This window comes from Nerophis lumbriciformis, linkage group LG05 (genome assembly GCF_033978685.3).
Source record: "Nerophis lumbriciformis linkage group LG05, RoL_Nlum_v2.1, whole genome shotgun sequence".
Taxonomy (NCBI): Eukaryota; Metazoa; Chordata; class Actinopteri; order Syngnathiformes; family Syngnathidae; genus Nerophis; species Nerophis lumbriciformis.
Window position 1 is genome coordinate 53,995,248 of NC_084552.2, and position 27,514 is coordinate 54,022,761.

At 41.0% G+C, this 27,514-nt stretch overlaps 1 protein-coding gene across 1 annotated transcript in view; it reads right to left on the bottom strand.

The window, feature by feature from the left end:
• The window catches only part of LOC133606089 (uncharacterized oxidoreductase YjmC-like), a 29,580-nt gene extending 3,005 nt beyond the window's left edge, over nt 1–26,575 (bottom strand). Inside the window, exons 1-10 of the mRNA XM_061959654.1 lie at nt 26,414–26,575; nt 16,324–16,472; nt 13,620–13,808; nt 11,229–11,290; nt 11,106–11,159; nt 10,928–11,026; nt 10,700–10,835; nt 10,446–10,564; nt 9,636–9,731; nt 2,385–2,495 (exon numbers count right to left, since the gene is read on the bottom strand). Of these exons, the coding sequence (XP_061815638.1) occupies nt 2,385–2,495; nt 9,636–9,731; nt 10,446–10,564; nt 10,700–10,835; nt 10,928–11,026; nt 11,106–11,159; nt 11,229–11,290; nt 13,620–13,808; nt 16,324–16,472; nt 26,414–26,421 (1,023 nt within the window). The 5' untranslated portion in view covers nt 26,422–26,575. The remainder of the gene's footprint in view (nt 1–2,384; nt 2,496–9,635; nt 9,732–10,445; nt 10,565–10,699; nt 10,836–10,927; nt 11,027–11,105; nt 11,160–11,228; nt 11,291–13,619; nt 13,809–16,323; nt 16,473–26,413) is intronic.
• Nucleotides 26,576–27,514: the final 939 nt, after the last annotated feature.

The following is a 27,514-nucleotide window of genomic DNA, read 5'->3' on the forward strand; positions in this document are numbered from 1 at the left end:
ATTATCTAGAAAATGAATGGATGGATGAAATAAATTCAGAATGTTTATCATGATTCTTCTTTGTACTTTGGAAACACTTTAAGTTTGAAGAGTTTCTTGAAGTGGATTATATTAGTACATTGTTTGATTTCTTTGCTTAATCCATTCCATAATTGAATTACACATACTGATATACTGAAGGTATTAAGTGCTGTACGTGCGCACAAATGTTTTAAATACAATTTTTCTCTAAGATTATATTTCTCTTCTTTTGTTGAGAATAATTGTTGTACATTCTTGGGTAGCAGGTTATAGTTTGCTTTGTGTATAATTTTAGCTGTTTGCAAATTAACTATGTCGTGGAATTTCAGTATTTTTGATTGAATAAATAAAGGGTTTGAATGTTCTCTATATCCAACATTATGTATTATTCTAACTGATCTGTTTTGTAACACGGTTAATGAATGAAGTGCACTTTTGTAGTTATTTCCCCATATTTCTGCACAATAACTCAGATATGGTAACACTAGCGAGCAGTAGAGAATATGAAGTGATTTTTGGTCTAGAGCAGTGGTTCTTAACCTTGTTGGAGGTACCGAACCCCACCAGTTTCATATGCGCATTCACCGAACCCTTCTTTAGTGAAAAATAAAATGTTTTTTTTTTTTCAAATTCAAGACAAAGTTATATGTTTTTGGTAACACTTTAGTATGGGGAACATATTCTAAGTAACAAAGACTTAATTTAGAGCTATTTGGTTAGGGTTAGGGTTAGGGTTAGAGGGTTAGGGCCAGGGTTAGAGGGTTAGGGTTATAATAAAGCCATGCCGAATAAGGCATTAATAAGTACTTAATAATGACTAGTTAAGAGCCAATATGTTACTAATTTGCATGTTAATAAGCAACTAATTAATGGTGAATATGTTCCCCATACTAAAGTGTTACCATGTTTTATTACTGGTGCACAAAATGAACCGTGCATGAACATCACCTTGTTCAAAGAACAAAACCAACACAGTGCATAAACTCACAACAAATTACACACCTGCAAATCAGTCTGACTTCTGCTGTTGCCGTATCCATAATACGCCGATAGGGAGAAGTTTTTATTTACACGATGAGTCGGGTGTGTCTTGACCTATGCCGAACCCCTGAGCCCGACTCACCGAACCCCTAGGGTTCGATCGAACCCAGGTTAAGAACCACTGGTCTAGAACAGTGTTTTTCAACCACTGTGCCTCGAGTGCCGTGAGATACAGTCTGGTGTGCCGTGGGAGATTATGTGATTTCACCTATTTAGATTAAAATATTTTTTGACAACCAGTAATTATAATCTGCAAATTATGTGGCGTTGTTGTGTATCGGTGGTGTCCAGAGCTCGGCAGCGTAACCGTGTAATGCTCTTCCATATGAGTAGGTTTGCTGCCGGTGGCTAATTGCTTTGTAGATGTCGGAAACAGCGGGAGGCAGTGTGCAGGTAAAAAGGTGTCTAATGCTTAAACCAAAAATAAAGAAAAGGTGAGTGCCCCTAAGAGAAGGTATTGAAGCTTAGGGAAGACTATGCAGAACGAAACTAAAACTGAACTGGCTACATAGTAAACAAAAACAAAATGCTGGACGACAGCAAAGACTTACTGTGGAGCAAAGACAGCATCCACAAAGTACATCGGAACATGACATGACAATCAACAATGTCCCCACAAAGAAGGATGAAAATCACTTAAATAGTCTTGATTGCTAAAACAAAGTAGATGCGGGAAAATATCACTCAAAGGAAGACATGAAATTGCTACAGGAAAATACCAAAAAAAGAGAAAAAGCCACCAAAATAGGAGCAAAAGACAAGAACTGAAACACTACACACAGGAAAACAGCAAAAAACTCAAAATAAGTCACGGCGTGATGTGACAGGTGGTGACAATACACCTACTTTGAGACAAGAGCTATAGTGATGCATGCTTGGTTATGCTTTGAAGTCATATCCAACAATTGCAACGACGACTTTCTACTGTCAACTGAGTTTCGTTTTTTAAATGATTTCTGCTGGCGGTGTGCCTCCGGATTTTTTCAATGAAAAAAATGTGCCTCAGCTCAAAAAAGGTTGGAAAAACACTGGTCTAGAACATGTTTTGCTTTATTCATTATTGACGTGTTTCTTGCTACTTTATGTTGTATATTTTTTACATGGGATTTCCAGTTCATTTTATCATCAATCATTACACCGTATTTTTCAAAGTATAAGTCGCACCTGCCAAAAATGCATAATAAAAAAGGAAAAAAACATATATAAGTCGCACTGGAGTCCGGCCAAACTATGAAAAAAAACTGCGACTTATAGTCCGAAAAATACGGTACCTAGAAATTTGGTTTGATTTACTCTTTGAATTTCTATCTGACTTGTCCTACCATGTAGTTAACGACGTTGATGTGGTAGGGGATACCGCCCATCTTCTCACACTTGGAGATGTTGGCCCTCTCTGGATCTCCGGCGGTCAGAACGGAAGCGCCAGGTTCAGCCTGCAGCACATAAACAAACAAGTTAATATTGTTGTCTTCTTTAGGAGTAATACTGCAAAAGAAAAAGTGTTGAAATACTACAACCCTTTTAAAAAAATATCAAATGAATATTCAGATTGTATGCAAAGATGCCCTCTTAAAGGGGAACATTATCACCAGACCTATGTAAGCATCAATATATACCTTGATGTTGCAGAAAAAAGACCATATATTTTTTTAACCAATTTCCGAACTCTAAATGGGTGAATTTTGGCGAATCAAACGCCTTTCTAATATTCGCTCTCGGAGCGATGACGTCACAACGTGGCGTCACATCGGGAAGCAATCCGCCATTTTCTCAAACACAGAGTCAAATCAGCTCTGTTATTTTCAGTTTTTTCGACTGTACCTTGGAGACATCATGCCTCGTCGGTGTGTTGTCGGAGGGTGTAACAACACGAACAGGGACGGATTCAAGTTGCACCAGTGGCCCAAAGATGCGAAAGTGGCAAGAAATTGGACGTTTGTTCCGCACACTTTACCGACGAAAGCTATGCTACGACAGAGATGGCAAGAATGTGTGGATATCCTGCGACACTCAAAGCAGATGCATTTCCAACGATAAAGTCAAAGAAATCTGCCGCCAGACCCCCATTGAATCTGCCGGAGTGTGTGAGCAATTCAGGGACAAAGGACCTCGGTAGCACGGCAAGCAATGGCGGCAATTTGTTGCCGCAGACGAGCGAGCTAAACCCCCTATCGACCCTAGCTTCCCTGGCCTGCTGACATCAACTCCAAAACTGAACAGATCAGCTTTCAGGAAAAGAGCGCGGATGAGGGTATGTCTACAGAATATATTAATTGATGAAAATTGGGCTGTCTGCACTCTCAAAGTGCATGTGGTTGCCAAATGTATTTCATATGCTGTAAACCTAGTTCATAGTTGTTAGTTTCCTTTAATGCCAAACAAACACATACCAATCGTTGGTTAGAAGGCGATCGCCGAATTCGTCCTCGCTTTCTCCCGTGTCGCTGGCTGTCGTGTCGTTTTCGTCGGTTTCGCTTGCATACAGTTCAAACCGATATGGCTCAATAGCTTCAGTTTCTTCTTCAATTTCGTTTTCGCTACCTGCCTCCACACTACAACCATCCGTTTCAACACATGCGTAATCTGTTGAATCGCTTAAACCGCTGAAATCCGAGTCTGAATCCGAACTAATGTAGCTATCCCTTGCTGTTCTACCCGCCATGTTTGTTTGTGTTGGCTTCACTATGTGACGTCACAGGAAAATGGACGGGTGTTTATAACGATGGTTAAAATCAGGCACTTTGAAGCTTTTTTTAGGGATATTGCGTGATGGGTAAAATTTTGAAAAAAACTTTGAAGAATATAATAAGCCACTGGGAACTGATTTTTAATGGTTTCAACCATTCTGCGATTGTGATAATGTTCCCCTTTAATAGTTTGAACTAGGGGGACCACGATACAACATTTTTTTTTTTTTTTTACTTCCGAGTATTGATACCGACATCAGTACACACTTTAAATTTTTTGAAGTGTGCAGGTTTAATCACATAAAATTACTCAGCGATCAATGGTACCTTTTACATGGTTTATCATATGACATACAGTGGGGCAAAAAGGTATTTAGTCAGCCACCAATTGTGCAAGTTCTCCCACTTAAAATGATGACAGAGGTCTGTAATTTTCATCATAGGTACACTTCAACTGTGAGAGACAGAATTTGAAAAAAAAATCCAGGAATTCACTTTGTAGGATTTTTAAAGAATTTATTTGTAAATTATGGTGGAAAATAAGTATTTGGTCAATAACAAAAATTCAACTCAATACTTTGTTATTGCCAACAAAGGTTATATTACAGAGGTCAAACAATTACTATAGGTCTTTACCAGGTTTGCATACACAGTAGCTGGTATTTTGGCCCATTCCTCCATGCAGATCTTCTCGAGAGCAGTGATGTTTTGGGGCTGTCGCCGAGCAACACGGACTTTCAACTCCCTCCACAGATTTTCTATGGGGTTGAGGTCTGGAGACTGGCTAGGCCACTCCAGGACTTTCAAATGCTTCTTACGGAGCCACTCCTTCGTTGCCCGGGCGGTGTGTTTGGGATCATTGTCATGCTGGAAGACCCAGCCACGTTTCATCTTCAAAGCTCTCACTGATGGAAGGAGGTTTTGGCTCAAAATCTCACGATACATGGCCCCATTCATACTTTCCTTAACACGGATCAGTCGACCTGTCCCTTTAGCAGAAAAACAGCCCCAAAGCATGATGTGTCCACCCCCATGCTTCACAGTAGGCATGGTGTTCTTGGGATGCAACTCAGTATTCTTCTTCCTCCAAACACGACGAGTTGAGTTTATACCAAAAAGTTATAGTTTGGTTTCATCTGACCACATGACATTCTCCCAATCCTCTGCTGTATCATCCATGTGCTCTCTAACAAACTTCAGACGGGCCTGGACATGCACTGGCTTAAGCAGGGGGACACGTCTGGCACTGCAGGATTTGATTCCCTGTCGGCGTAGTGTGTTACTGATGGTAACCTTTGTTACTTTGGTCCCAGCTCTCTGCAGGTCATTCACCAGGTCCCCCCGTGTGGTTCTGGGATTTTTGCTCACCGTTCTCATGATCATTTTGACCCCACGGGATGAGATCTTACGTGGAGCCCCAGATCAAGGGAGATTATCAGTGGTCTTGTATGTCTTCCATTTTCTGATAATTGCTCCCACGGTTGATTTTTTCACACCAAGCTGCTTGCCTATTGTAGATTCACTCTTCACAGTCTGGTAAAGGTCTACAATTCTTTTCCTAGTGTCCTTTGACAGCTCTTTGGTCTTGGCCATAGTGGAGTTTGGAGTCTGACTGTTTGAGGCTGTGGACAGGTGTCTTTTATACAGATAACAAGTTCAAACAGGTGCCATTAATACAGGTAACGAGTGGAGGACAGAAGAGCTTCTTAAAGAAGAAATTACAGGTCTGTGAGAGCCAGAGATCTTCCTTGTTTGAAGTGACCAAATATTTATTTTCCACCATGATTTACAAATAAATTCTTTAAAATTCCTACAATGTGAATTCCTGGATTTTTTTTTCACATTCTGTCTCTCACAGTTGAAGTGTACCTATGATGAAAATTACAGACCTCTGTCATCATTTTAAGTGGGAGAACTTGTACAATCGGTGACTGACTAAATACTTTTTTGCCCCACTGTATATCATATAAATCAAAACAATCAATCAGCATGTTAAGCAAGGTGTTTTGATGCCATCATTCAAACGCGGCGCGATGGAGTGACGTGTCAGTGGATTCTATGTTGCTTCGAAGAAACTTTAAAGATTATTATGTTATTTAAATGTTTCACTTTTCTGAGTGGATTATTATTGGCCTGTGGATTACTGGATTGCTAAAAGGAAGGTTGATGAAGAACGGTAGTGGCGGTAATGAGTAAAGCGCGCTCACTCCAAACTAGAGATGCGCGGATAGGCAATTTATTTCATCCGCAACCGCGTCAGAAAGTCGTCAACCATCCGCCATCCACCCGATGTAACGTTTGATCAGAACTGCACCCGCCCGCCATCCGCCCGTTGTTATATATCTAATATTAATTAAAAAAAAAAAAAAAGGGTGAAAACTACGCGAATTGCACCTTGTGCAGACAAGATTTTTCGATCGGACACGGAGGAATTAGCGATGTAAAAGACCACGTTGGGACAAAAAAACACAAGTCTAATGCCGTTGCTAGCGATACAAGTGGAAAACTTTCAACGTTTTTCGTCGCCCAAACAGATTCTTTGGATGTGATAAATGCCGAAGTTTTATTTACGGAGGCAATAATTGAGCATGGACTTCCAATCGCACTGGTTGATCACATGGGACAGTTAATGTAATGCAACCTTTAAAAATCATTACGCGGTGATCGCGATCCCAAAAATAAACTTTTCTTGCATGATAATGTCCAGAAAAATTTGCTTTATATTACTATAGAGTCCTTTTAACGAATGAGTTTGATGGTTTATCACAAACCATAAATGAAATTCCATGGCCACCGTCCTGCTCTCTATATCAACCAGGGTGAGCCCCACCCCTTTCGTGAGCGCACTGCGAAAGCGGACGAGGCGGGGTGTCGGTGCGGTGGGCGCGGTAGTGACCCTGGACGTGCGTCGGGCCCTTCTCGCGGATCGCCTCAGCTACGGCTCCCGGTGGGGCCCTCTCGGGGGAAGGGGCCTCGGTCCCGGACCCCGGCGAGGCGTCCCTTCTCCGCTCCGTAAAAGTGTCCATCTCTTTTCTTTTTTTTCCTTCTGTTGTGGCATATGCAGCAGGTGCCTGCTCGTTTTTCGTATGTGGGTAACAACATTTAACTATGTATATATATTTCCGAATTGGTTTAACTGCCACCCGCAAAAAAAATAAAAAAAATAAAAAATATCTAATTAATCCGCCCGACCCGACCCGCGAGCGGATAAAATCTTATTGTTTTTAATTTCATCCGCCCGATCCGCGGATAATCCGCGGACTCCGCGGTTGTGTCCGCAAACCGCGCATCTCTACTCCAAACTCTTATTAGCGTGCATTACTTTGAGGGACTTTTGAGGAGGAAATATTGTTGTGGTACAAACTTTTGTGTGGTGTTGCTTCTTTATTTGGGATTTTTCAAGATGATTATCAGATCTTGGTCGTTTTAATACATAGCAGCGACACCTAAACTGACTGTGACAGTGTGTCATAATTACGTCAGTCAGTCGGATAAAAAAAATACAGGTACCCGTATCATTTGTCCAGAATCTTGAACTCCTCCTGGACCGACCCAATTAGGAACCAGTACCAACAAAAATACCTGTACTCTGAATACATCCCTAATAGTAGGTATGAAAACCACTCCCATTTCCATGTCCATTTCTCTGATGATGCAATTGTTGAATCTGATTGTTGATGACTGAAGTGTTGATACCAACCAAACCTACCCCCCGACCCCCTCCATATCCCACACCCCGGATTGTAAATAATGTAAATAATTCAATGTATATACTCTGATGAGTATCTTGTGTGATGACTGTATTAAGATGTTAGTATATATTTGATAGTATATATCTGTATCATGAATCAATTTAAGTGGACCCCGACATAAACAAGTTGAAAAACGTATTCGGGTGTTACCATTTAGTGGTCAATTGTACGAAATGTGTACTGTACTGTGCAATCTACTAAAAAAAGTTTCAATCAATCAATCAATCAATGACAGATTTGTGTGTTTGCTTTTTGGCGATGCCTAGTGGTCACAATTAGTGATGTCCTCCAGTACTATGGAATGCCCTCCCGGTAACAATTAGAGATGCTACCTCAGTAGAAGCATTTAAGTCCCATCTTAAAACTCATTTGTATACTCTAGCCTTTAAATAGCCCCCCAGTTAGACCAGTTGATCTGCCGTTTCTTTTCTTTTCTCCTCTGCTCCCCTTTTCCTTGAGGGGGGGGGGCACAGGTCCGGTGGCCATGGATGAAGTGCTGGCTGTCCAGAGTCGGGACCCGGGGTGGACCGCTCGCCTGTGCATCGGCTGGGAACATCTCTACGCTGCTGACCCGTCTCCGCTCGGGATGGTGTCCTGCTGGCCCCACTATGGACTGGACTCTTACTATTATGTTGGATCCACTATGGACTGGACTCTCACAATATTATGTCAGACCCACTCGACATCCATTGCTTTCGGTCTCCCCTAGAGGGGGGGGGGGGTTACCCACATATGCGGTCCTCTCCAAGGTTTCTCATAGTCATTCACATCGACGTCCCACTGGGGTGAGTTTTTCCTTGCCCGTATGTGGGCTTTGTACCGAGGATGTCGTTGTGGCTTGTGCAGCCCTTTGAGACACTTGTGATTTAGGGCTATATAAATAAAGATTGATTGATTGATTGATTGATGTCCGATAATGGCTTTTTGCCGATATCCGATAATCCGATATTGTCAAACTCTTTAATTACCGATACCGATATCAACCGATATATACAGTCGTGGAATTAACACATTATTATGCCTAATTTGGACAACCAAGTATGGTGAAGATAAGGTACTTTTAAAAAAAATTAATAAACTAAAATAAGATAAATAAATTAAAAACATTTTCTTGAATAAAAAAGAAAGTAAAACAATATAAAAACAGTTATATAGAAACTAGTAATTAATGAAAATTAGTCAAATCAACTGTTAAAGGTTAGTACTATTAGTGGACCAGCAGCACGCACAATCATGTGTGCTTACGGACTGTATCCCTTGCAGACTATTGATATATATTGATATATAATGTAGGAACCAGAATATTAATAACAGAAAGAAACAACTCTTTTGTGTGAATGAGTGTGAATGAGTGTAAATGGGGGAGGGAGGTTTTTTGGGTTGGTGCACTAATTGTAAGTGTATCTTGTGTTTTTTCTGCTGATTTAATGAAAAAAATTAAAAATGATACCGATAACAAAAAAAAACGATACAGATAATTTCCGATAAATTTTAACGCATTTATCGCATTTATCTGTAGTCACAATAATTCATTAAATTAAGCTCATGGCGCAGTAAATTGAATGATGTGGACACGTTTGTTACTGGATACTTTCTAATACGCTTCTGCCTTGGAACCATATGTGTAAGTACATTTTTGACACGTGTTTATAATAACAAATGTGCTGTTTTAGATTGCAACATTGTTCATAAAGAACACTTATTATGTATGTCTAGTTTGTGTGCTATTGTGTGCTTAGTTGTGGTGTAGCTGCTAGCTTCTAAGAGTCTATAGCCTGCCGTGTTTAACTTTTGTAAATGACTTGACTATAATACGAAAAAAAGACCAACATTGTGTGCCTATTGGTGGACATTTAGATGTTAACTGGCTGTCCAGCTTTGCACAAGTGGACGGGCAGCAGGACTGCTTGTATCGGACATTATATTGGAGATTATGCATGCAAGCCAATATCATCCAATACTTTATTTTTTTGCTAGTATCAGACAATATACAATATCAGTATTGGCTTGGGACACCCTCATTGTGTCTTCTCATTGAATATTTGTTCAGTTTTTTTTTCTCCACAGGAGTTTTAGGTATAAAAGATGGATACAAAAAAAATAAAAATAATTTGTTACATGGCACAGCACTCACAGGGTCCAGTCCTCTTTGGATGGCCAGAAGGTCCGCCATTCGGTCAGTGAACCCCGGAGCGAAGTTCTCTGGGTTGATTGCCACGAAACACTGACCCTGCAAACATACACGCGTGCGCGCGCGCGCACACACACACACACACACACACACACACACACACACACACACACGATAGTTTGGACAAGTTCATCAGCCCAACATAAACAGCGGTGATGCAAAATGATGCCATCTTGACTTTCACTTGCAACACAAATACATGCACTCAGGCGCCCCCTATGGGTTGTGTAAAAAAATATTTTTAAGTAACGGATTCCAGCTTGTGTGGCTGTGCGATAGTTAGTGTGGGGCGGCATGGCGTAGTGGGTAGAGCAACCGTGCCAGAAACCTGAGGGTTGCAGGTTCGCTCCCCGCCTCTTACCATCCAAAAATCGCTGCCGTTGTGTCCTTGGGCGGGACACTTCACCCTTTGCCCCCGGTGCCACTCACACCGGTGAATTGAATGATGAATGATAGGTGGTGGTCGGAGGGGCCGTTGGCGCAAATTGCAGCCACGCTTCCGTCAGTCTACCCCAGGGCAGCTGTGGCTATGAAAGTAGCTTACCACCACCAGGTGTGAATGATTGATGGGTTCTACATGTAAAGCGACTTTGGGTACTTAGAAAAAGCGCTATATAAATCCCAGTTATTATTATTAGTGTGTTGCGTAAAGCTCACTCCCCGACGCCCTGAGCACTTTGAGCAGAGTGAGAAATTACAAGTCAATCCAACTTTTTTTTTTAAAAATACTCTGGAGTATTTAAAGAAACTTACCAGGTCTGCAACCTTGTCAGTCACTTTCCAGGTACGGATGTTTTTGCTGTACTTGGCTCCGGACAGGATACCACAGAAGATTTCCACCATCATTCCCAGACCGTAACCTTTGTACCCTCCTGGAAAACCCCCCAAAAAATGACAATTCAGGTTGCTGGACACATCATTAGATACACCTGCCTTAAGAACTTTAATAATTTGTTATAATGCTAGCAAAAATGCTAACGTTACAGGATAAGAGTTTTTACGCTGACCTGTGGCCTCACTGCCTCCGATGGGAACCAAGCCTCCTCCGTTCAGAACTTTCTTGGGGTCAGTGGTGAGCTTGCCCTGGGGGTCACACCCCCAGCCCTCGGGGATACTGTCGCCACGGCGGTCATTGAGCTCCACCTGTGCACACACACAAAGAAACAATGACATCACAGCACCCCCCCCCCCCCCCCCCCCCCCCCAATCAGGTAGACCAGCGGGAGTGTACTTACCTTTCCGAGGGCCACGGCTGAGGTGGCCATGTCCAGAACAAAGTTATCTCCATTTTTAGAAGGAGCTGCCACACTGATGGGGTTGGTGCCTAAAGTGCACTAAAAACAACGAGACATTTATTAAATTGCTCACCATATTGCAGTGTATTAACGTGTATCGGCCTTTTAATTTCCTCACATCTTTACCACGCGTGGGGACCACCAGGGGGGACGTGTTGGTGAAAGACATGCCCTGCGTTGGAGTCAACACACTTAGAATTAAATACTGTTGCTTGTTTTAAGACATTTTTCCCCCACTCACGATCATGTCTTTTTTCAGCGCTTGCATGGCATAATAGCCGGCGATGCCGTAGTGGTTTGAGCCTAGTAAGAAAAGAGACACAAAAAACTAGTCAAAGATCCCCTATGTGACGGGAGCGCACTGCTGTTTTTAAAGTCTAACTGCTAAAACACTAATCGAAGATCATCAATCAGACGACAGGTGAGGTCTGTTATTTTTAAGGGCTTACTCAAAAAACATCTATAATGTGATGAGTGATTTAGTTATTATTAGGAGCCTACTGAAAATAACTAATGAAATATCATCTGTAACAGTGGTTCTTAACTTTGTTGGAGGTACCGAACCCCACCAGTTTCATATGCGCATTCACCGAACCCTTCTTTAGTGAAAAAAATAAATAAATAAATATATATATATATATTTTCAAATTCAAGAAAAAGTCGTATGTTTCATTTACTGGTGCACAAAATGAACCGTGCATGAACATGATAAATAAATAAATGATAAATGGGTTGTACTTGTATAGCGCTTTTCTACCTTCAAGGTACTCAAAGCACTTTGACAGTATTTCCACATTCACCCATTCACACACACATTCACACACTGATGGCGGGAGCTGCCATGCAAGGCGCGAACCAGCAGCCATCAGGAGCAAGGGTGAAGTGTCTTGCCCAAGGACACAACAGACGTGACTAGGATGGTAGAAGGTGGGGATTGAACCCCAGTAACAAGCAACCCTCCGATTGCTGCATGGCCACCTTCACCTTGTTCAAAGAACAAAACCAACACAGTGCATGAACTCACAACAAATTACACACCTTACACACATTACCATGAATTGATTAACGTGGACCCCGACTTAAACAAGTTGAAAAACGTATTCGGGTGTTACCATTTAGTGGTCAATTGTACGGAATATGTACTGTACTGTGTATTCTCTTCCTTTGCAATCTGCTAGTAAAAGTTCCAATCAATCAATCAAAAAACCTGCAAATCAGATGGAAAATTAGAGGGAACATTGTTTGGGGGTATCCATAATACGCTGATAGGGAGAAGTTTTTATTTACACGATAAGTCGGATGTCTCTTTACCTCCGTGGCGGAGGCTCCGCCGAACCCCTGAGGCCGACTCACCGAACCCCTAGGGTTCGATCAAACCCAGGTTAAGAACCACTGATCTATAATATAACATGTGATGGCTGTTGTTTTCAAGGGCCAACTGGAAACATACTAATCAAAGATCATCAATCACATGACAGGTGAGGTCTGTTATTTTTAAGGGCTTACTAAAAATACATCAAACAAAGGTCATCTATAATGTGATGAGCGATTTTGTTTTCACGAGCCTACTGGAAATAACTAATCAAAGATCATCTATAATACGACGGGTGAGCTCTGTTCTGTTTAAGAAAAAACTGCAAAATTACTATTTAAAGATCTACTGTATTCAGGGTGTACCCTGCCTTCCGCCTGAGTAAATTAAATGGTGAATGGTTTTTACTTGTATAGCGCTTTTCTACCTTCAAGGTACTCAAAGCGCTTTGACACTATTTTCACATTCACCCATTCACACACTGATGGCGGGAGCTGCCATGGAAGGCCCTAACCACGACTCATCAGGAGCAAGGGTGAAGTGTCTTGCTCAAGGACACAACGGACGTGACTAAGTTGGTAGAAGGTGGGGATCGAACCAGGAACCCTCAGGTTGCTGGCACGGCCACTCTCCCAACTACGCCACGCCGTCCCCAACTAGTACAGCTGGGATAGGCTCTAGCACCCACGCGACCCTGAGAGGGACAAGCGGGAGTTGTCTTTAAGAAATCCAAGATCATTTATATGACAGGTTTGCTCTGTTGTTAATTAATTAATCAAAGATCATCTGTTATATGAAAGGTGTGCGTTGTTTTTAAGGAATCAAAGATCATCTGTAATGTGACAGATGTGTGCTGTTGTTTGCAAGGAATCAAAGATCATGTGTAATGTGAAAGGTGTGCGTTGTTGTTATTAATGAATCAAAGATCATCCAGCATATGAAAGGTGTGCGTTGTTTTTAAGAAATCAAAGATCATCTGTAATATGATAAGTGTGAGCTGTTATCAAGGAATCAAAGATAATTTATAGTAAGACAGGTGGGCACTATTGTTTTTAAGAAATTAAAGATCTGTAATATGACAGGTGTGCTCTGTTGTTTTTAAGGAATCAAATATATGACAGGTGTGCACTGTTGTTTTAAAGAATCAAAGATCATCTACAGTGTGACAGGTGTGGTCTGTTGTTTTTAAGAAATCATAGATCATCTATAATACATCAGGTGTGCTCCATTTTTATTGAATAAATAACTATAACTATAATATACCAGGTTTGGTATAGTGTTAATGGCGATAGTGAGAGGCGCGAGTGTTCACTGGCTCACCGTGCGCCACCACCCAGCCAATCCCGACTTCTTTGGCTTTCTTGACCGCCAGATCCATGCAGAAGTTTCCCACCACAGGGCCCAGGAGGTTGTTCCCGTTCACGAGAGCAGTGGCGGGACTTTCCTTCTCCACAACTGGTTCCCCGTCTTTGGCGCAAATCCCCGTCTGAACGTCTTTGACGTACATGTCTGTCCAGGAAGGATACAAACACATATTTCTAAATCAGCTGTCTATTTGAGGTACATACACTGTCACCAAAAAAATAAAATTATATATATATATATATATATATATACACACACAGGTAAAAGCCAGTAAATTAGAATATTTTGAAAAACTTGATTTATTTCAGTAATTGCATTCAAATTTTGCATTTCCTTTGGAAATGGAGGTCCCAGAGTCTGGAGGAAGACAGGAGAGGCACAGGATCCACGTTGCCTGAAGTCGAGTGTAAAGTTTCCACCATCAGTGATGGTTTGGGGTGCCATGTCATCTGCTGGTGTCGGTCCACTCTGTTTCCTGAGATCCAGGGTCAACGCAGCCGTCTACCAGCAAGTTTTAGAGCACTTCATGCTTCCTGCTGCTGACCTGCTCTATGGAGATGGAGATTTCAAGTTCCAACAGGACTTGGCGCCTGCACACAGCGCAAAATCTACCCGTGCCTGGTTTACGGACCATGGTATTTCTGTTCTAAATTGGCCCGCCAACTCCCCTGACCTTAGCCCCATAGAAAATCTGTGGGGTATTGTGAAAAGGAAGATGCAGAATGCCAGACCCAAAAACGCAGAAGAGTTGAAGGCCACTATCAGAGCAACCTGGGCTCTCATAACACCTGAGCAGTGCCAGAAACTCATCGACTCCATGCCACGCCGCATTAACGCAGTAATTGAGGCAAAAGGAGCTCCAACCAAGTATTGAGTATTGTGCATGCTCATATTTTTCATTTTCATACTTTTCAGTTGGCCAACATTTCTAAAAATCCCTTTTTTGTATTAGCCTTAAGTAATATTCTAATTTTGTGACACACGGAATTTTGGATTTTCATTTGTTGCCACTTCAAATCATCAAAATTAAATGAAATAAACATTTGAATGCATCAGTCTGTGTGCAATGAATAAATATAATGTACAAGTTACACCTTTTGAATGCAATTACTGAAATAAATCAAGTTTTTCAAAATATTCTAATTTACTGGCTTTTACCTGTATATATATATATATATATATATATATATATATATATATATATATATATATATATATATATATATATATATATATATATATATATATATATATATATATAACTTGTTAAATAGAACCTCTGCTTTGTTTTTAATGGATACTTAGGCCTCCTACGCTACTGTATTTTAATGTTGGTTATTTGGTGGTACTTGGAGAGCCAGGCGTTTTCTGAGGTGGTACTTGGCGAAAAGGTTTTGAGTAGGGATGTCCGATAATGGCTTTTTGCCGATATCCGATATTCCGATATTGTCCAACTCTTTAATTACCGATACCGATATCAACCGACTGTGATGAGGTGGCGACTTGTCCAGGGTGTACCCCGCCTTCCGCCCGATTGTAGCTGAGATAGGTTCCAGCGCCCCCGCGACCCCAAAGGGAATAAGCGGTAGAAAATGGATGGATATCAACCGATACCAATATCAACCGATATATAGTCGTGGAATTAACACATTATTATGCCTAATTTGGACAACCAGGTATGGTGAAGAGAAGGTTTTTTTTTTTAAATCAATAAAATAAAATAAGATAAATAAATTAAAAACATTTTCTTGAATAAAAAAGAAAGTAAAACAATATAAAAACAGTTACATAGAAACTAGTAATTAATAAAAATTAGTAAAATTAACTAAATAAAATAAATTAAATTAAGGTTATTACTATTAGTGGACCAGCAGCACGCACAATCATGTGTGCTTACGGACTGTATCCCTTGCAGACTGTATTGATATATATTGATATATAATGTAGGAACCACTTGTCCAGGGAGTACCCCGCCTTCCGCCCGATTGTAGCTGAGATAGGCTCCAGCGCCCCCCGCGACCCCAAAGGGAATAAGCGGTAGAAAATGGATGGATGGATGGATGGAACCAGAATATTAATAACAGAAAGAAACAACCCTTTTGTGTGAATGAGTGTGAATGAGTGTAAATGGGGGAAGGAGGTTTTTTTGGGTTGGTGCACTAATTGTAAGTGTATCTTGTGTTTTTTATGTTGATTTAATAAAAAAAACAAAAAAAAAACAAAAAACGATACCGATAATAAAAAAACGATACCGAGGTTTGAGAACCACTGCAATAGAAAGTCAACTTGGATGTACTTTAGAGTAGTCACTGTACAGCTTTTATAGCAGTAAACAGTTTACATAGCCAGTAAAAATTAATTGTGTAAATATCACACACGTATTGTGTAAATGTCACACATTACACAAAGTGCTCGTCAAGATATATGTGTCTTGCCTACAGTCAAGCATGGAGGCGGTAGCTTCTGCATGAGTGCTGCCGGCACTGGAAAACTATGGTTCATTTGGTAGAAAAAGTGTAGTGTGGTGTGATGTTATGAAGCAGTTTTCCAACATAACAAGGAGTCCAACACAACACCAGGATGAGGAAGGAAGGAAGGACGCGGATTCCAGTTACACACAAATACACTCCAAGTACAGAACGTGCATGGTTACACTCACCCATCCTGTTCAGCCCGTGGCTGTAGTGACCCCTGTGGTCCCCCTCCACCAGAACCTGTGCCAGGCTGCGGGCGTGTTTCGGCTTGGTGCCCACCGCCATCATGCACCTCTCGATGAAGCTCTGCACCTCCGGCTGGCTGATCAAACACCTGCACACACAGAAAGAGAGAAGGGGACATTCACCCCCGCCAGAGTACCACTTAAATATTTGCTTTGCATTAAACATCTTCAATATTTGTTTTAAAGTTGCACAAACATGTTAGCCGTGTATATGCACTCGTGCAGCATGTGATAACACACGATATTGCATAACCAACCAAGTCATGGCCATGCTTGATGTTAATCCTGGTTCACGGACGTTGTTCTTTTGCACCTTTCAAGCAGGATATTGATTACTAGATGAAGACATTTCAGTAGGAATTGTGGGTGAATGCTGCAAAAACCTGAAGCTGAACTGAAATGCTGTGGAAATGTTGGAATGGTTTGAATGTTGAAGAGATGCAGCTGAACTGAAATGTAGTATGAGTCTTGAGATGTTGAATTCATTTTGGAATAGTTGAAATGAAGAAACACATGCCATGTAAATAATGGATACAATGCTAATATGCTAATGTTAGCCTGGTAGCAAGATAGCACTAACAAAATCCATTACTTTTAAGGTTTATGTCAGAATAATTGTATCTAAGTTATCACAAAACTTTGTGTTTCCATGAGTTCCCGGCGAGAGGACAAAAGCTGTATTTGAACCTACCAAGAAGAAGGCTTGTAAAACTCCACTGTGTAGGATGGGAAGCAACGTGAAGGTGTGCTGTTTCTTTCATGTATTGTAATCAACAGAAAGATATTGTCTTGACCCAAGAACCGCAAAAGCAGAGAGGAAGCAGGACCAGACTCCCCTCCTGGCGACCTTTTCTGTGCACTGTTTTACGACCTCTTCTTTGAACTGTTGTAATCAAAGGCGATGGCTGTTTACGACCCCCGTACCTTAGAAACAGCTGTTGCTAAGTAATCAGGGAAAATCCAAATAAAAGAGGAGGCGTACAATTTTTCGCCACAGCGTGATGGAGACTGTAAAAGAGTACAGCCCAGACGTCTCTCCTCAATTGAGCCAAATTTAATTCTGTCTCTGTTTAATTCCTTGCTTCTTGTCTTGTTTAATAGATGTCATCAGTGTTTGAACCTGACAGTTTATATCAAAAAAAGTTCCTAAAATGGTAGCATGTTAGTATGCTAAAAAGATAGCGTCAAATACCAAAATATATGACTCTCAGGTGTATAAGAGCGGAACAAGCTAAAAAGATAGCATGCTAGCATTAGTATCGTAACATGTTAACATTACATGGCTTGTAAAGTACCACCAAGTAACAATATAAAGTTGTGTGTATAGCTACAATATTTGAAAACAATAATGGCATGCTAACATGCTAACACTTAGTATGCTAACAAGATTGCATAAAGTAACAAAATATATGACTTTTAGGTATATACCTGCAACATTGGTTAATAAGCTAGCATGCTAACGCAACATTGCTAGTAACTTAGTGCCAAGTAACGATTGTCAATGACTTGTATGCTATCATGCTAACAGCTAAAATGTTCAAAAGATAACATAACTACTTTATTATGTTTGTTTATTTATTTATTCATAGCATAAATAAATGATTCATAGGTCTATACCTGTAAAATTAGGTAGCACCAAGTAATTATATCAATGATTTTTATGTGCATAACTACAAAATTGATGAACATTGTTGCATGGTACCATGCTAAATGTTAACATGCTAACAAGATAGAGTCAAGTAACAAAATATTTGACACTTAGCTAAAATACTAGCATGTTAACATGCTAGTAAGGTAGCAGTGGAAAGTAACGATATCAATGACTTATGTGAATACCTAAAGAAGTTGCAAAAATTGCAATGTTAGCAATGCTAACATGCTAACATTACAATACTTGTAGGGTATAGCGGCGCTAAATAATTATATAAATGAATTTAATGTGTATACCTACAAAATTGGCAAATATGGTAGCATGCTAACAGTATGCTAACAGGATACTGCCAAGCAACAAAATACCTGACACTTAGGTGTATACCTGAATAATTCACCAAAAAATCTAGCATGCTAACATCAGCATTCTAACATGTTACCATTACAAATGTGCTACAAAGGAAGCACCAAGTCACAATAGTGACTTTTATGTGTATATCTACAAAATTGGTGAACATTATAGCATTTACCATGAATTGATTAACGTGGACTACGACTTAAACAAGTTGAAAAACTTATTCGGGTGTTACCATTTAGGGGTCAATTGTACGGAATATGTATTGTACCGTGCAATCTACTAATAAAAGTTTCAATCAAGCAATCAAAAGCCAACAAGATAGCGTCATGTAACAAAATGTAAAACCTGCAAAATTAACTAAAAAGCTAACATGCTAACACGAAAATGCTAACATTCCATGCTAGTAAGGTAGCACTGGAAAGTAACAAAATCAATGACTTATGTGTATACCTAAAAAAGTTGCGAAAATTGCAATGTTAGCAATGCTAACATGCTAACATTACAATACTTGTAGGGTAGCAGCGCTAAAAAATGATATCATAGAAAATGGATGGATGGATGGAATTTAATGTGTATACCTACAATCTTGGCAAATATGGTAGCATGCTAACAGTATGCTAATAGGATACTGCCAAGCAACAAAATATCTGACACTTAGGTGTATACCTGACCAATTAACCAAAAAAAATCTAGCATGCTAACATTAGCATTCTAACATGTCACCATTAAAAATTTGCTACTAAGGAAGCACTCGTGACTTTTATGTGTTTATCTACGAAATTGGTGAACATTATAGCATGCCAACAAGATAGCGTCATGTAACAAAATGTAAGACCTGCAAAGTTAACTAAAAAGCTAACATGAAAATGCTAACATCACATTGCCAGTAAGCAACGATAGCAATGACTTTTATGCGCATACCTACAAAATTGGCTAAAACGTTAGCATGCTATATCTAGCATGCTAGCTTGTGCATGCTAAAAGCCAGCAATGCCTTGTCAGCATTCACACAATTAAGTTTGGTTTCGGGCACGTCCGACCGGTAGGAGGCCACGGGGAAGACCCAGGACACGTTGGGAAGACTATCTCTCCCGGCTGGCCTGGGAACGCCTCGGGATCCCCCGGGAGGAGCTGGACGAAGTGGCTCGGGAGAGGGAAGTCTGGGCTTCCCTGCTTAGGCTGCTGCCCCCGCGACCCAACCTCGGATAAGCGGAAGAAGATGGATGGATGGATGGATGCTTTATTTTATTGCCATGTTATATATAGAACACAGGCTAGTATGAAGGGAATAAAGTACTTAATAGTATTCTTTTTTTTTTAAATGAATGAGGATGTTGCATCAAAACATTAAACCTCATGCCTTTTTAATTTGTTAGCATCCCAGCATTTTTACATGGCTTTCTGACTGAAGTTTCTCCTTGTTCATTTTAAGCCTTCCTTTCGCCAACTTCTCTGCGCTTTTACTCCATTCTGTCAAAGGGTTAAACTTTGTTGCTCTGTCACATGCTTGACAAGCGCCAGTTCTTCTGATCAGAACCAGATGCAGCCTGTTATGTCAGGACTGCACTGCGGAAAAAAAACACATTTAAAAATTAACACTTGTGCTCATAATGTGTTTGTGTAATCTACCCGGCAACAGTGAACCCTCCAATGCCCTCTTTTCCTTTTATTCGTCCTGTGCTGAATGTTTTCCTGTGTTGGCCTTTTGGCAGTCGGGAAGCCAGCAAGAAAGAAAATGTTGTAACTTGGAGAATGCAGATGATTGCATCCAGATGTGGACTGTGGTGGCAAACATTCTCTTCTACAAAAAAAAAGATCCAAACATGTGTGTTCTGCACATCCTTGGCCTGCATTCACACTTTAGGTTCAATTCTGATCCAGACACAACAAATAAAAATCTGGAGAAAAAAAAGAAAGAACGGGACAAGCGGTAGAAAATGGATAGATGGATGGATGGTATGCAATTTGGTGCGGGTTTCTCTGTGTTTATGTTGACGTTTAGATGAGACAAAAAGTTGATATCTTTCTCATATCTGTCATTGTAACACTGCTCAGTGTCTTTGCTCCGTGTCTCTGGTCCATGTCTTTGTTTCTGCTCCATGTCTCTGCTTAGTGTCTTTGTTCCATGTCCTTGCTCCTGCTAAGTGTCTTTGCTCGGTGTCTTTCTCCCGTGTCTTTACTCCTGCTCCATGTCTTTGGTCTGTCTTTGCTAAATGTCTTTATCAGTGTCTTTGCTCCGCATCTTTGCTCAGTCAGTATTTTTGCTCCCTGCTCAATGTCTTTGTTCCATGTCTTTGCTCCTGCTCTGTGTCTTTTCTCACTGTCTTTGCTTCGTGTTTTTGGTTCATGACTTTGCTCCCGGTCCGTGTCTTTGTTGTGTCTTTGCTCCATGTCTTTGGTCTGCCTCTGCCCAATGTCTTGATCTTTGTTTTTGCCCCGCATCCCTGCTCAGTGTCTTTGTTCCATGACTATGCTCCTGCTCCATGTCTTTGCTCCGTGTCTTTGTTTATGCTCCATGTCTTTGCTTAGTGTCTTTGTTCCATGTCCTTGCTCCTGCTAAGTGTCTTTGCTCGGTGTCTTTCTCCCGTGTTTTTACTCCTGCTCCATGTCTTTGGTCTGTCTTTGCTAAATGTCTTTATCAGTGTCTTTGCTCCGCATCTTTGCTCAGTCAGTATTTTTGCTCCCTGCTCAATGTCTTTGTTCCATGTCCTGCTGTGTCTTTTCTCACTGTCTTTGCTTCATGTTTTTGGTTCATGACTTTGCTACTGCTCCATGTTTTTGCTATGTGTCTTTGCCCCGTGTCTTTACTCCTGCTCCATGCCTTTGGTCTGTCTCTGCCCAATGTATTGATCTTTGTTTTTACCCCGCATCCCTGCTCAGTGTCTTTGTTCCATGACTATGCTCTTGCTCTGTGTCTTTGCTGCATGTCTTTGGTCCGTGTATTTGCTCCTGCTCTATGTCTTTAAATGTATAAATCAATCAATCAATTTTATTTGGACCATGGAAAAAACAACAACTTTACAAGCACACATTTTTGCTGAAGCGTCCAAAAGAAGTGGGAAGAAGAAGACTTGGTCTGCTCCCACCCTTGTGCCATAAAATGCATTCCAAAGAGAGAGAGAAAAAAAAGAGTCTTTCTCCTTTTCCTTGTCTGTGGTCTGTCTTTTTTCTGAGTATTTGGTCAACAATTTTAGGCCATTTTTTGCACCACATCTTTGCTCCCTATTTTTGGTGTGTGTCTTTGCTCCATGTAGTGTTCACATTTGGGCTCGGCTATTCACTTGCAAGTGGACCGAAACCAACCTCTCAAGTTGTCTCATTCCGCTTGTTTGGTGCACACCAGGTTTAGGACTATGGCACTTGAACTAATCAAAGCCTACCAGCAGAGAAAAAGCACCAGAGTTCATTTTTAAGCGAACCAGACAAATGCAGCCTAACTCATGATTTCATGGGATGACCATGTGACTAAGTGTTTTGGAAGGACTTCCCTTGATTCTTCCATTATGTCTTAGAAAATTCCCAACAATAAAGAATCTTTGAAGTCTTTGAAGAATCTTTAAAGTCTTCTTAAACAATGTTCTTTCCTAAAATTCTCAGAGCTTTTTACTGTCTGTGGAAAGACGCCAAAGAAGTCCGGATGGGTAGTTTAGAGTGTTTTTTCCGAAGCTATCGCCAGCAAAAGATAAAACGTGAGAGGCTGCTGCTGGAGCTTTATCTCAGGCAGAAGTTGCCGCATGTGGTTTTTAGAACAACGGCAACCAAGACGAAGAACAGATGTGTAACATGAGAGCAGGGTTGGAATTATGGGGGCCACAAACACATCGCAGCCCGTTTGGCACAAACACACTCCCAGAGGAAACTTATGCAATACGACTTACGTAAGAACCAGGCCAGGCCCCTATAACACATGTCATAGTTTGCGGGACAGGGGACATATTCACGACAATAAAGTCGATTTTTAAATCATCTGGCTTCTATTTGTCTATCTTTTAGACGTCAGCTCTTTAAATGTATCAAAATGCTAGCAAAATGATATGCATCAAATTGTAAAACTGGACTCCCTTCATGGCCACTTTTGTGCAATTAATATGCACGACATATTCATTTTAATTTGTTGGTATTTTTACTATATCAATCATACAATTTACATCAGATGTCTTTCACAACTGAAATTTTTCTTCTAGATTGTTTCATGTGGCAAAGGAAAATCCAAGAATCCTCGTTGTGTGAGTGACACGGGCTTAGCACCAACCTGAGGGTTCCTGGTTTCATCCCCAGCTTCTACCAACCTAGTCACGTCCGTTGTGTCCTTGAGCAAGACACTTCACCCTTGCTCCTGATGGGTCGTGGTTAGCACCTTGCATGGCAGCTCCCGTCATCAGTGTGTGAATGTGTGTGTGAATGGGTGAATGTGGAAATAGTGTCAAAGCACTTTGAGTACCTTGAAGGTAGAAAAGTGCTTTACAAGTATTACCCATTTATTTGGCCCCCACCCAGAGGGGCCCCCAATTCTGACGGCAGAATGCAATGATGGGTGTCAATCACAGACAGCTCTGCTCCGTGTGGCGATTGTGTACTCTTTCTCTTGGCTGTGTTGTTTTTTCCTACTGCTCCGAGTGGGGCTCGCACCCTGCCTGACTGTGTGAGAGGCAAACCTGCTGACTTGCGAACTAAAAGAACAGGTCTCCCAGAACGCCAGTACTATTCTTGAAGTTGACTGACCTCCTATACACTCGCAGAGACGAGCATGAGCCCGTCGCGAAGGTGATTTATTCATGAACAGAAGTATTTTTTTAAATGGATATTTTAGGGCTGCAACAACTAATCGATTAAATCGATTAAAATCGATTATAAAAATAGTTGGCGATTAATTTCGTCATCGATTCGTTGGATCTATGCTATGCGCATGTGCAGAGGCTACGTTTTTTTAACCTTTATTTATAAACTGCAACATTTACAAACAGCTGAGAAACAATAATCAAAATAATAGGGGTGTAACGTTACGTGTATTTGTATCGAACCGTTTCGGTACGGGCGTTTCGTTTTCGGTGTGGAAGTGTACCGAACGAATTTCCACACGGACATATTAAGTGGCGTACTGCACGATGTGTAAACAATACTCAAAATGCCGGACATTCCAGGCATTTAAGAAATTCCGCCCTGACAGCTCCGCAAAAGAGGACGTATGGTCAGTCTATCCTAGCCCGTTAGCTGCTAGCATGCTAGCAAAAGAGGACTAGCAGCGATCGCTGCTAGCATGCTCGCAGCGACCGGGCTAAGTCCTGACCATACGTCCTCTTTTCACCGGACATGTCCTCTTTTGCGGGGCTGTCGGGCGGTGTTTCTTAAAGGGGAACGTTATCACAATTTCAGAATTGTTAAAACCATTAAAAATCAGTTCCCAGTGGCTTATCATATTTTTTGAAGTTTTTTTCAAAATTTTACCCATCACGCAAAATCCCTAAAAAAAGCTTCAAAGTGCCTGATTTTAACCACCCGTCCATTTTCCTGTGACGTCACATAGTGAAGCCAACACAAACAAACATGGCGGAAAGAACAGCAAGCTATAGCGACATTAGCTCGGATTCAGACTCGGATTTCAGCGGCTTAAGCGATTCAACAGATTACGCATGCATTGAAACGGATGGTTGTAGTGTGGAGGCAGGTAGCGAAAACGAAATTGAAGAAGAAACTGAAGCTATTGAGCCATATCGGTTTGAACCGTATGCAAGCGAAACCGACGAAAACGATACGACAGCCAGCGACACGGGAGAAAGCGAGGACGAATTCGGCGATCGCCTTCTAACCAACGATTGGTATGTGTTTGTTTGGCATTAAAGGAAACTAACAACTATGAACTAGGTTTACAGCATATGAAATACATTTGGCAACAACATGCACTTTGAGAGTGCAGACAGCCCAATTTTCATCAATTAATATATTCTGTAGACATACCCTCATCCGCGCTCTTTTCCTGAAAGCTGATCTGTCCAGTTTTGGAGTTGATGTCAGCAGGCCAGGGAAGCTAGGGTCGATAGGGGGTTTAGCTCGCTCGTCTGCGGGAACAAACTGCCGCCATTGCTTGCCGTGCTACCGAGGCCCTTTGTCCCTGAATTGCTCACACACTCCGGCAGTTTCAATGGGGGTCTGGCGGCAGATTTCTTTGACTTTATCGTTGGAAATGCATCTGCTTTGAGTGTCGCAGGATATCCACACATTCTTGCCATTTCTGTCGTAGCATAGCTTTCGTCGGTAAAGTGTGCGGAACAAACGTCCAATTTCTTGCGACTTTCGCATCTTTGGGCCACTGGTGCAACTTGAATCCGTCCCTGTTCGTGTTGTTACACCCTCCGACAACACACCGACGAGGCATGATGTCTCCAAGGTACGGAAAACAGTCGAAAAAACGGAAAATAACAGAGCTGATTTGACTCGGTGTTTGAGAAAATGGCGGATTGCTTCCCGATGTGACGCCAGGTTGTGACGTCATCGCTCCGAGAGCGAATATTAGAAAGGCGTTTAATTCGCCAAAATTCACCCATTTAGAGTTCGGAAATCGGTTAAAAAAATATATGGTCTTTTTTCTGCAACATCAAGGTATATATTGACGCTTACATAGGTCTGGTGATAATGTTCCCCTTTAAATGCCTCAAATGTCCGGCATTTTGAGTTAGGGTTGCGTGTATTTTCAATGTACGTTCAGGGTTAAGAAGGTTAAAAACACAACGCAGCAGCATTCGTGAGGGAGGGGGAGAGACAGAGAGAGTGAGAGAGTTATGATAAATGCGCATGCATCGCCAGGCTCTGCTTTTTATCGATACATTTATCAGATTTAATTTTTTATTATCTATAGCAGGGGTGACAAAAGTGTGCATTTTTGTAACATTTTCCTTGTTTTATTTGGCAAGTTGAAAGAACATGGCGCCAGTATACTGTTTTTTTTTCAATAAAATACTGGAAAGGATAGAAATGTAGTTTGTCTCTTTTATCCGATTATTAATCGATTAATCGAAGAAATAATCGACAGATTAATCGATTATCAAATGAATCGTTAGTTGCAGCCCTAGGATATTTGTGCATTGTTGCTGTTCTGTTGAGTAAAGTCATGATTCTTTTTTTCAAACTGTTTTTTCGGGGCTGAGGAGTGAGGAGGAGGTTGTTGAGGTTTGGGGAGGAGGCCCCAAAACCCTCGCAGCCTCCCCACCCCCCCTGAGGTGAAGTCTTGGACATGTTGATAGCCTATTGCTTTAAAAAAAAAAAAAAAAAAGCCAAAGAAATAAATGTGATCTTATTAACAGATGCAATACCACATCACTGTAAATATGCAGCGTTGTCATGCAAAAAGTGCATTGTGCAAACCAAGGTAAAATGAGAATTGTATACTTACGACAGAAACTGCAGTAAAAGTGGCAAAAATAAAACATATGTTTTTAAACAAATTAATATTGTGACACAAACACGTTGAATTAAAAAACAAAACAAAGGCCTGTGTCGAAATACCCCGAGCCTCGGGTGGGTGTGGCCAACCCCGCCTAAAAAAAAGAGTCTGTAATTGGAATTTAGTCCACATTCTGGCTTTCATGCACTTCCATGAGCTCTGTGGTTGGGTCACAACATTAGGAACACCTGGGCCGCCCACTGAGAGCCAATACGATAGGATGGTAACAAATCCCAGCTTTAAACAGATGATCATTCTAACCATAGACTGTTTCTAATATTACGACATTGCATTTTAAACGTATGCTGCTATTGATTGCAGCCCATAGGGCAACGCTGTTGCAGTGTACCTAATGTTGTGAAGTGTGACAGGAAGTAACACGACACCGCACGTTTGTCGCTTATAATAGCTGAAGACTTTGGATAAGTTCAAAAATGAGAACTGCTTTCAGGCCTGCAAAATGAGGAAGATGTGCTCTCATAATCTGACAATAAACTTTCAATATATTCATTATTTGTGCATATAAATTGCGCCTTTCTGCACGTTTCTCTGCAACAATGCAATGAAAAGTAGCAGTATCTTACCTGCTCATGTTTCCTGTCTTGTGTTGTTGTTGCTTCTACAAGTTAAAAAGACACAAAGCACACTGCTGTCCTTGGTTGTGCTGCTCTCCAACGTGTCCTTCCAGCCCTGCAGGCAGTGGTCCCGCCCACTCACGGGTCATGTGTCTCTATCTCCCAGGTATGAGCATGTTGCTTGTAGGCCAGTAGGCGTGCCCCGTATAGGGAGGCGCCATGGTGTGCATAGGGGACTTTGTGTGGCCGTGGCTGTGAAGCCGTTACGCAACCGCCAGTGGCAGTTAAATCGATAAAAGGACGCTGGGCTTCCAATGGAGAACATCAAAAATGCCTACTTTAAAAAAATATATAATTAGACGACAATAATACAGACAACAGTAAGTCCTCTGTGTGTAATAATACTGCACATCTGGTCGGGAAGAAACCAACTTTAAGCAACTTTTAAACGGCTCTTGGTTAACTTTTTACATCGGGACCTTTGCCCTGCAAGTTTGAAGGCATGACTTTTGGCATTCTCTGGTGGACTTAAACCTAATTACATGTTCTCAGAAATTAACTTATATAAAAATGCAATTGTAAAAACAAAAAGTGATCATAAATTACCATTGAATATAAAGAAAAGAAAACACAAACATGTAACTTAAAAATTTTTGAATCCCATTATCTGCATGTGTTTTATCTTTCAAGACAGTTGCAGACACATTCGAATGCATGCAAATGAATAGGTCAAAAATATAAATAAAATACAATTGAACTACTTATTTTACTTTCATAAAATAAACTAAAATAAATTGAAATAAATATAATGTGATTTGGTTGAATAAAGAAAGTATTCCTCAACAATGCATTGAAATTAGATTCATTGAATTGTGAATTAAGTCAATTATATTTATAGCGCTTTTCTCTAGTGACTCAAAGCGCTTTACATAGTGAAACCCAATATCTAAGTTACATTTAAAACAGTGTTGGTGGCACTGGGAGCAAGTGGGTGAAGTGTCTTGCCCAAGGATACAACAGCTGTGACTAGGCTGGCAGAAGCGGGGATCAAACCTAGAACCCTCAGGTTGCTGGTACGGCCGCTCTACCAACCGAGCTGCGCTGCCCAAT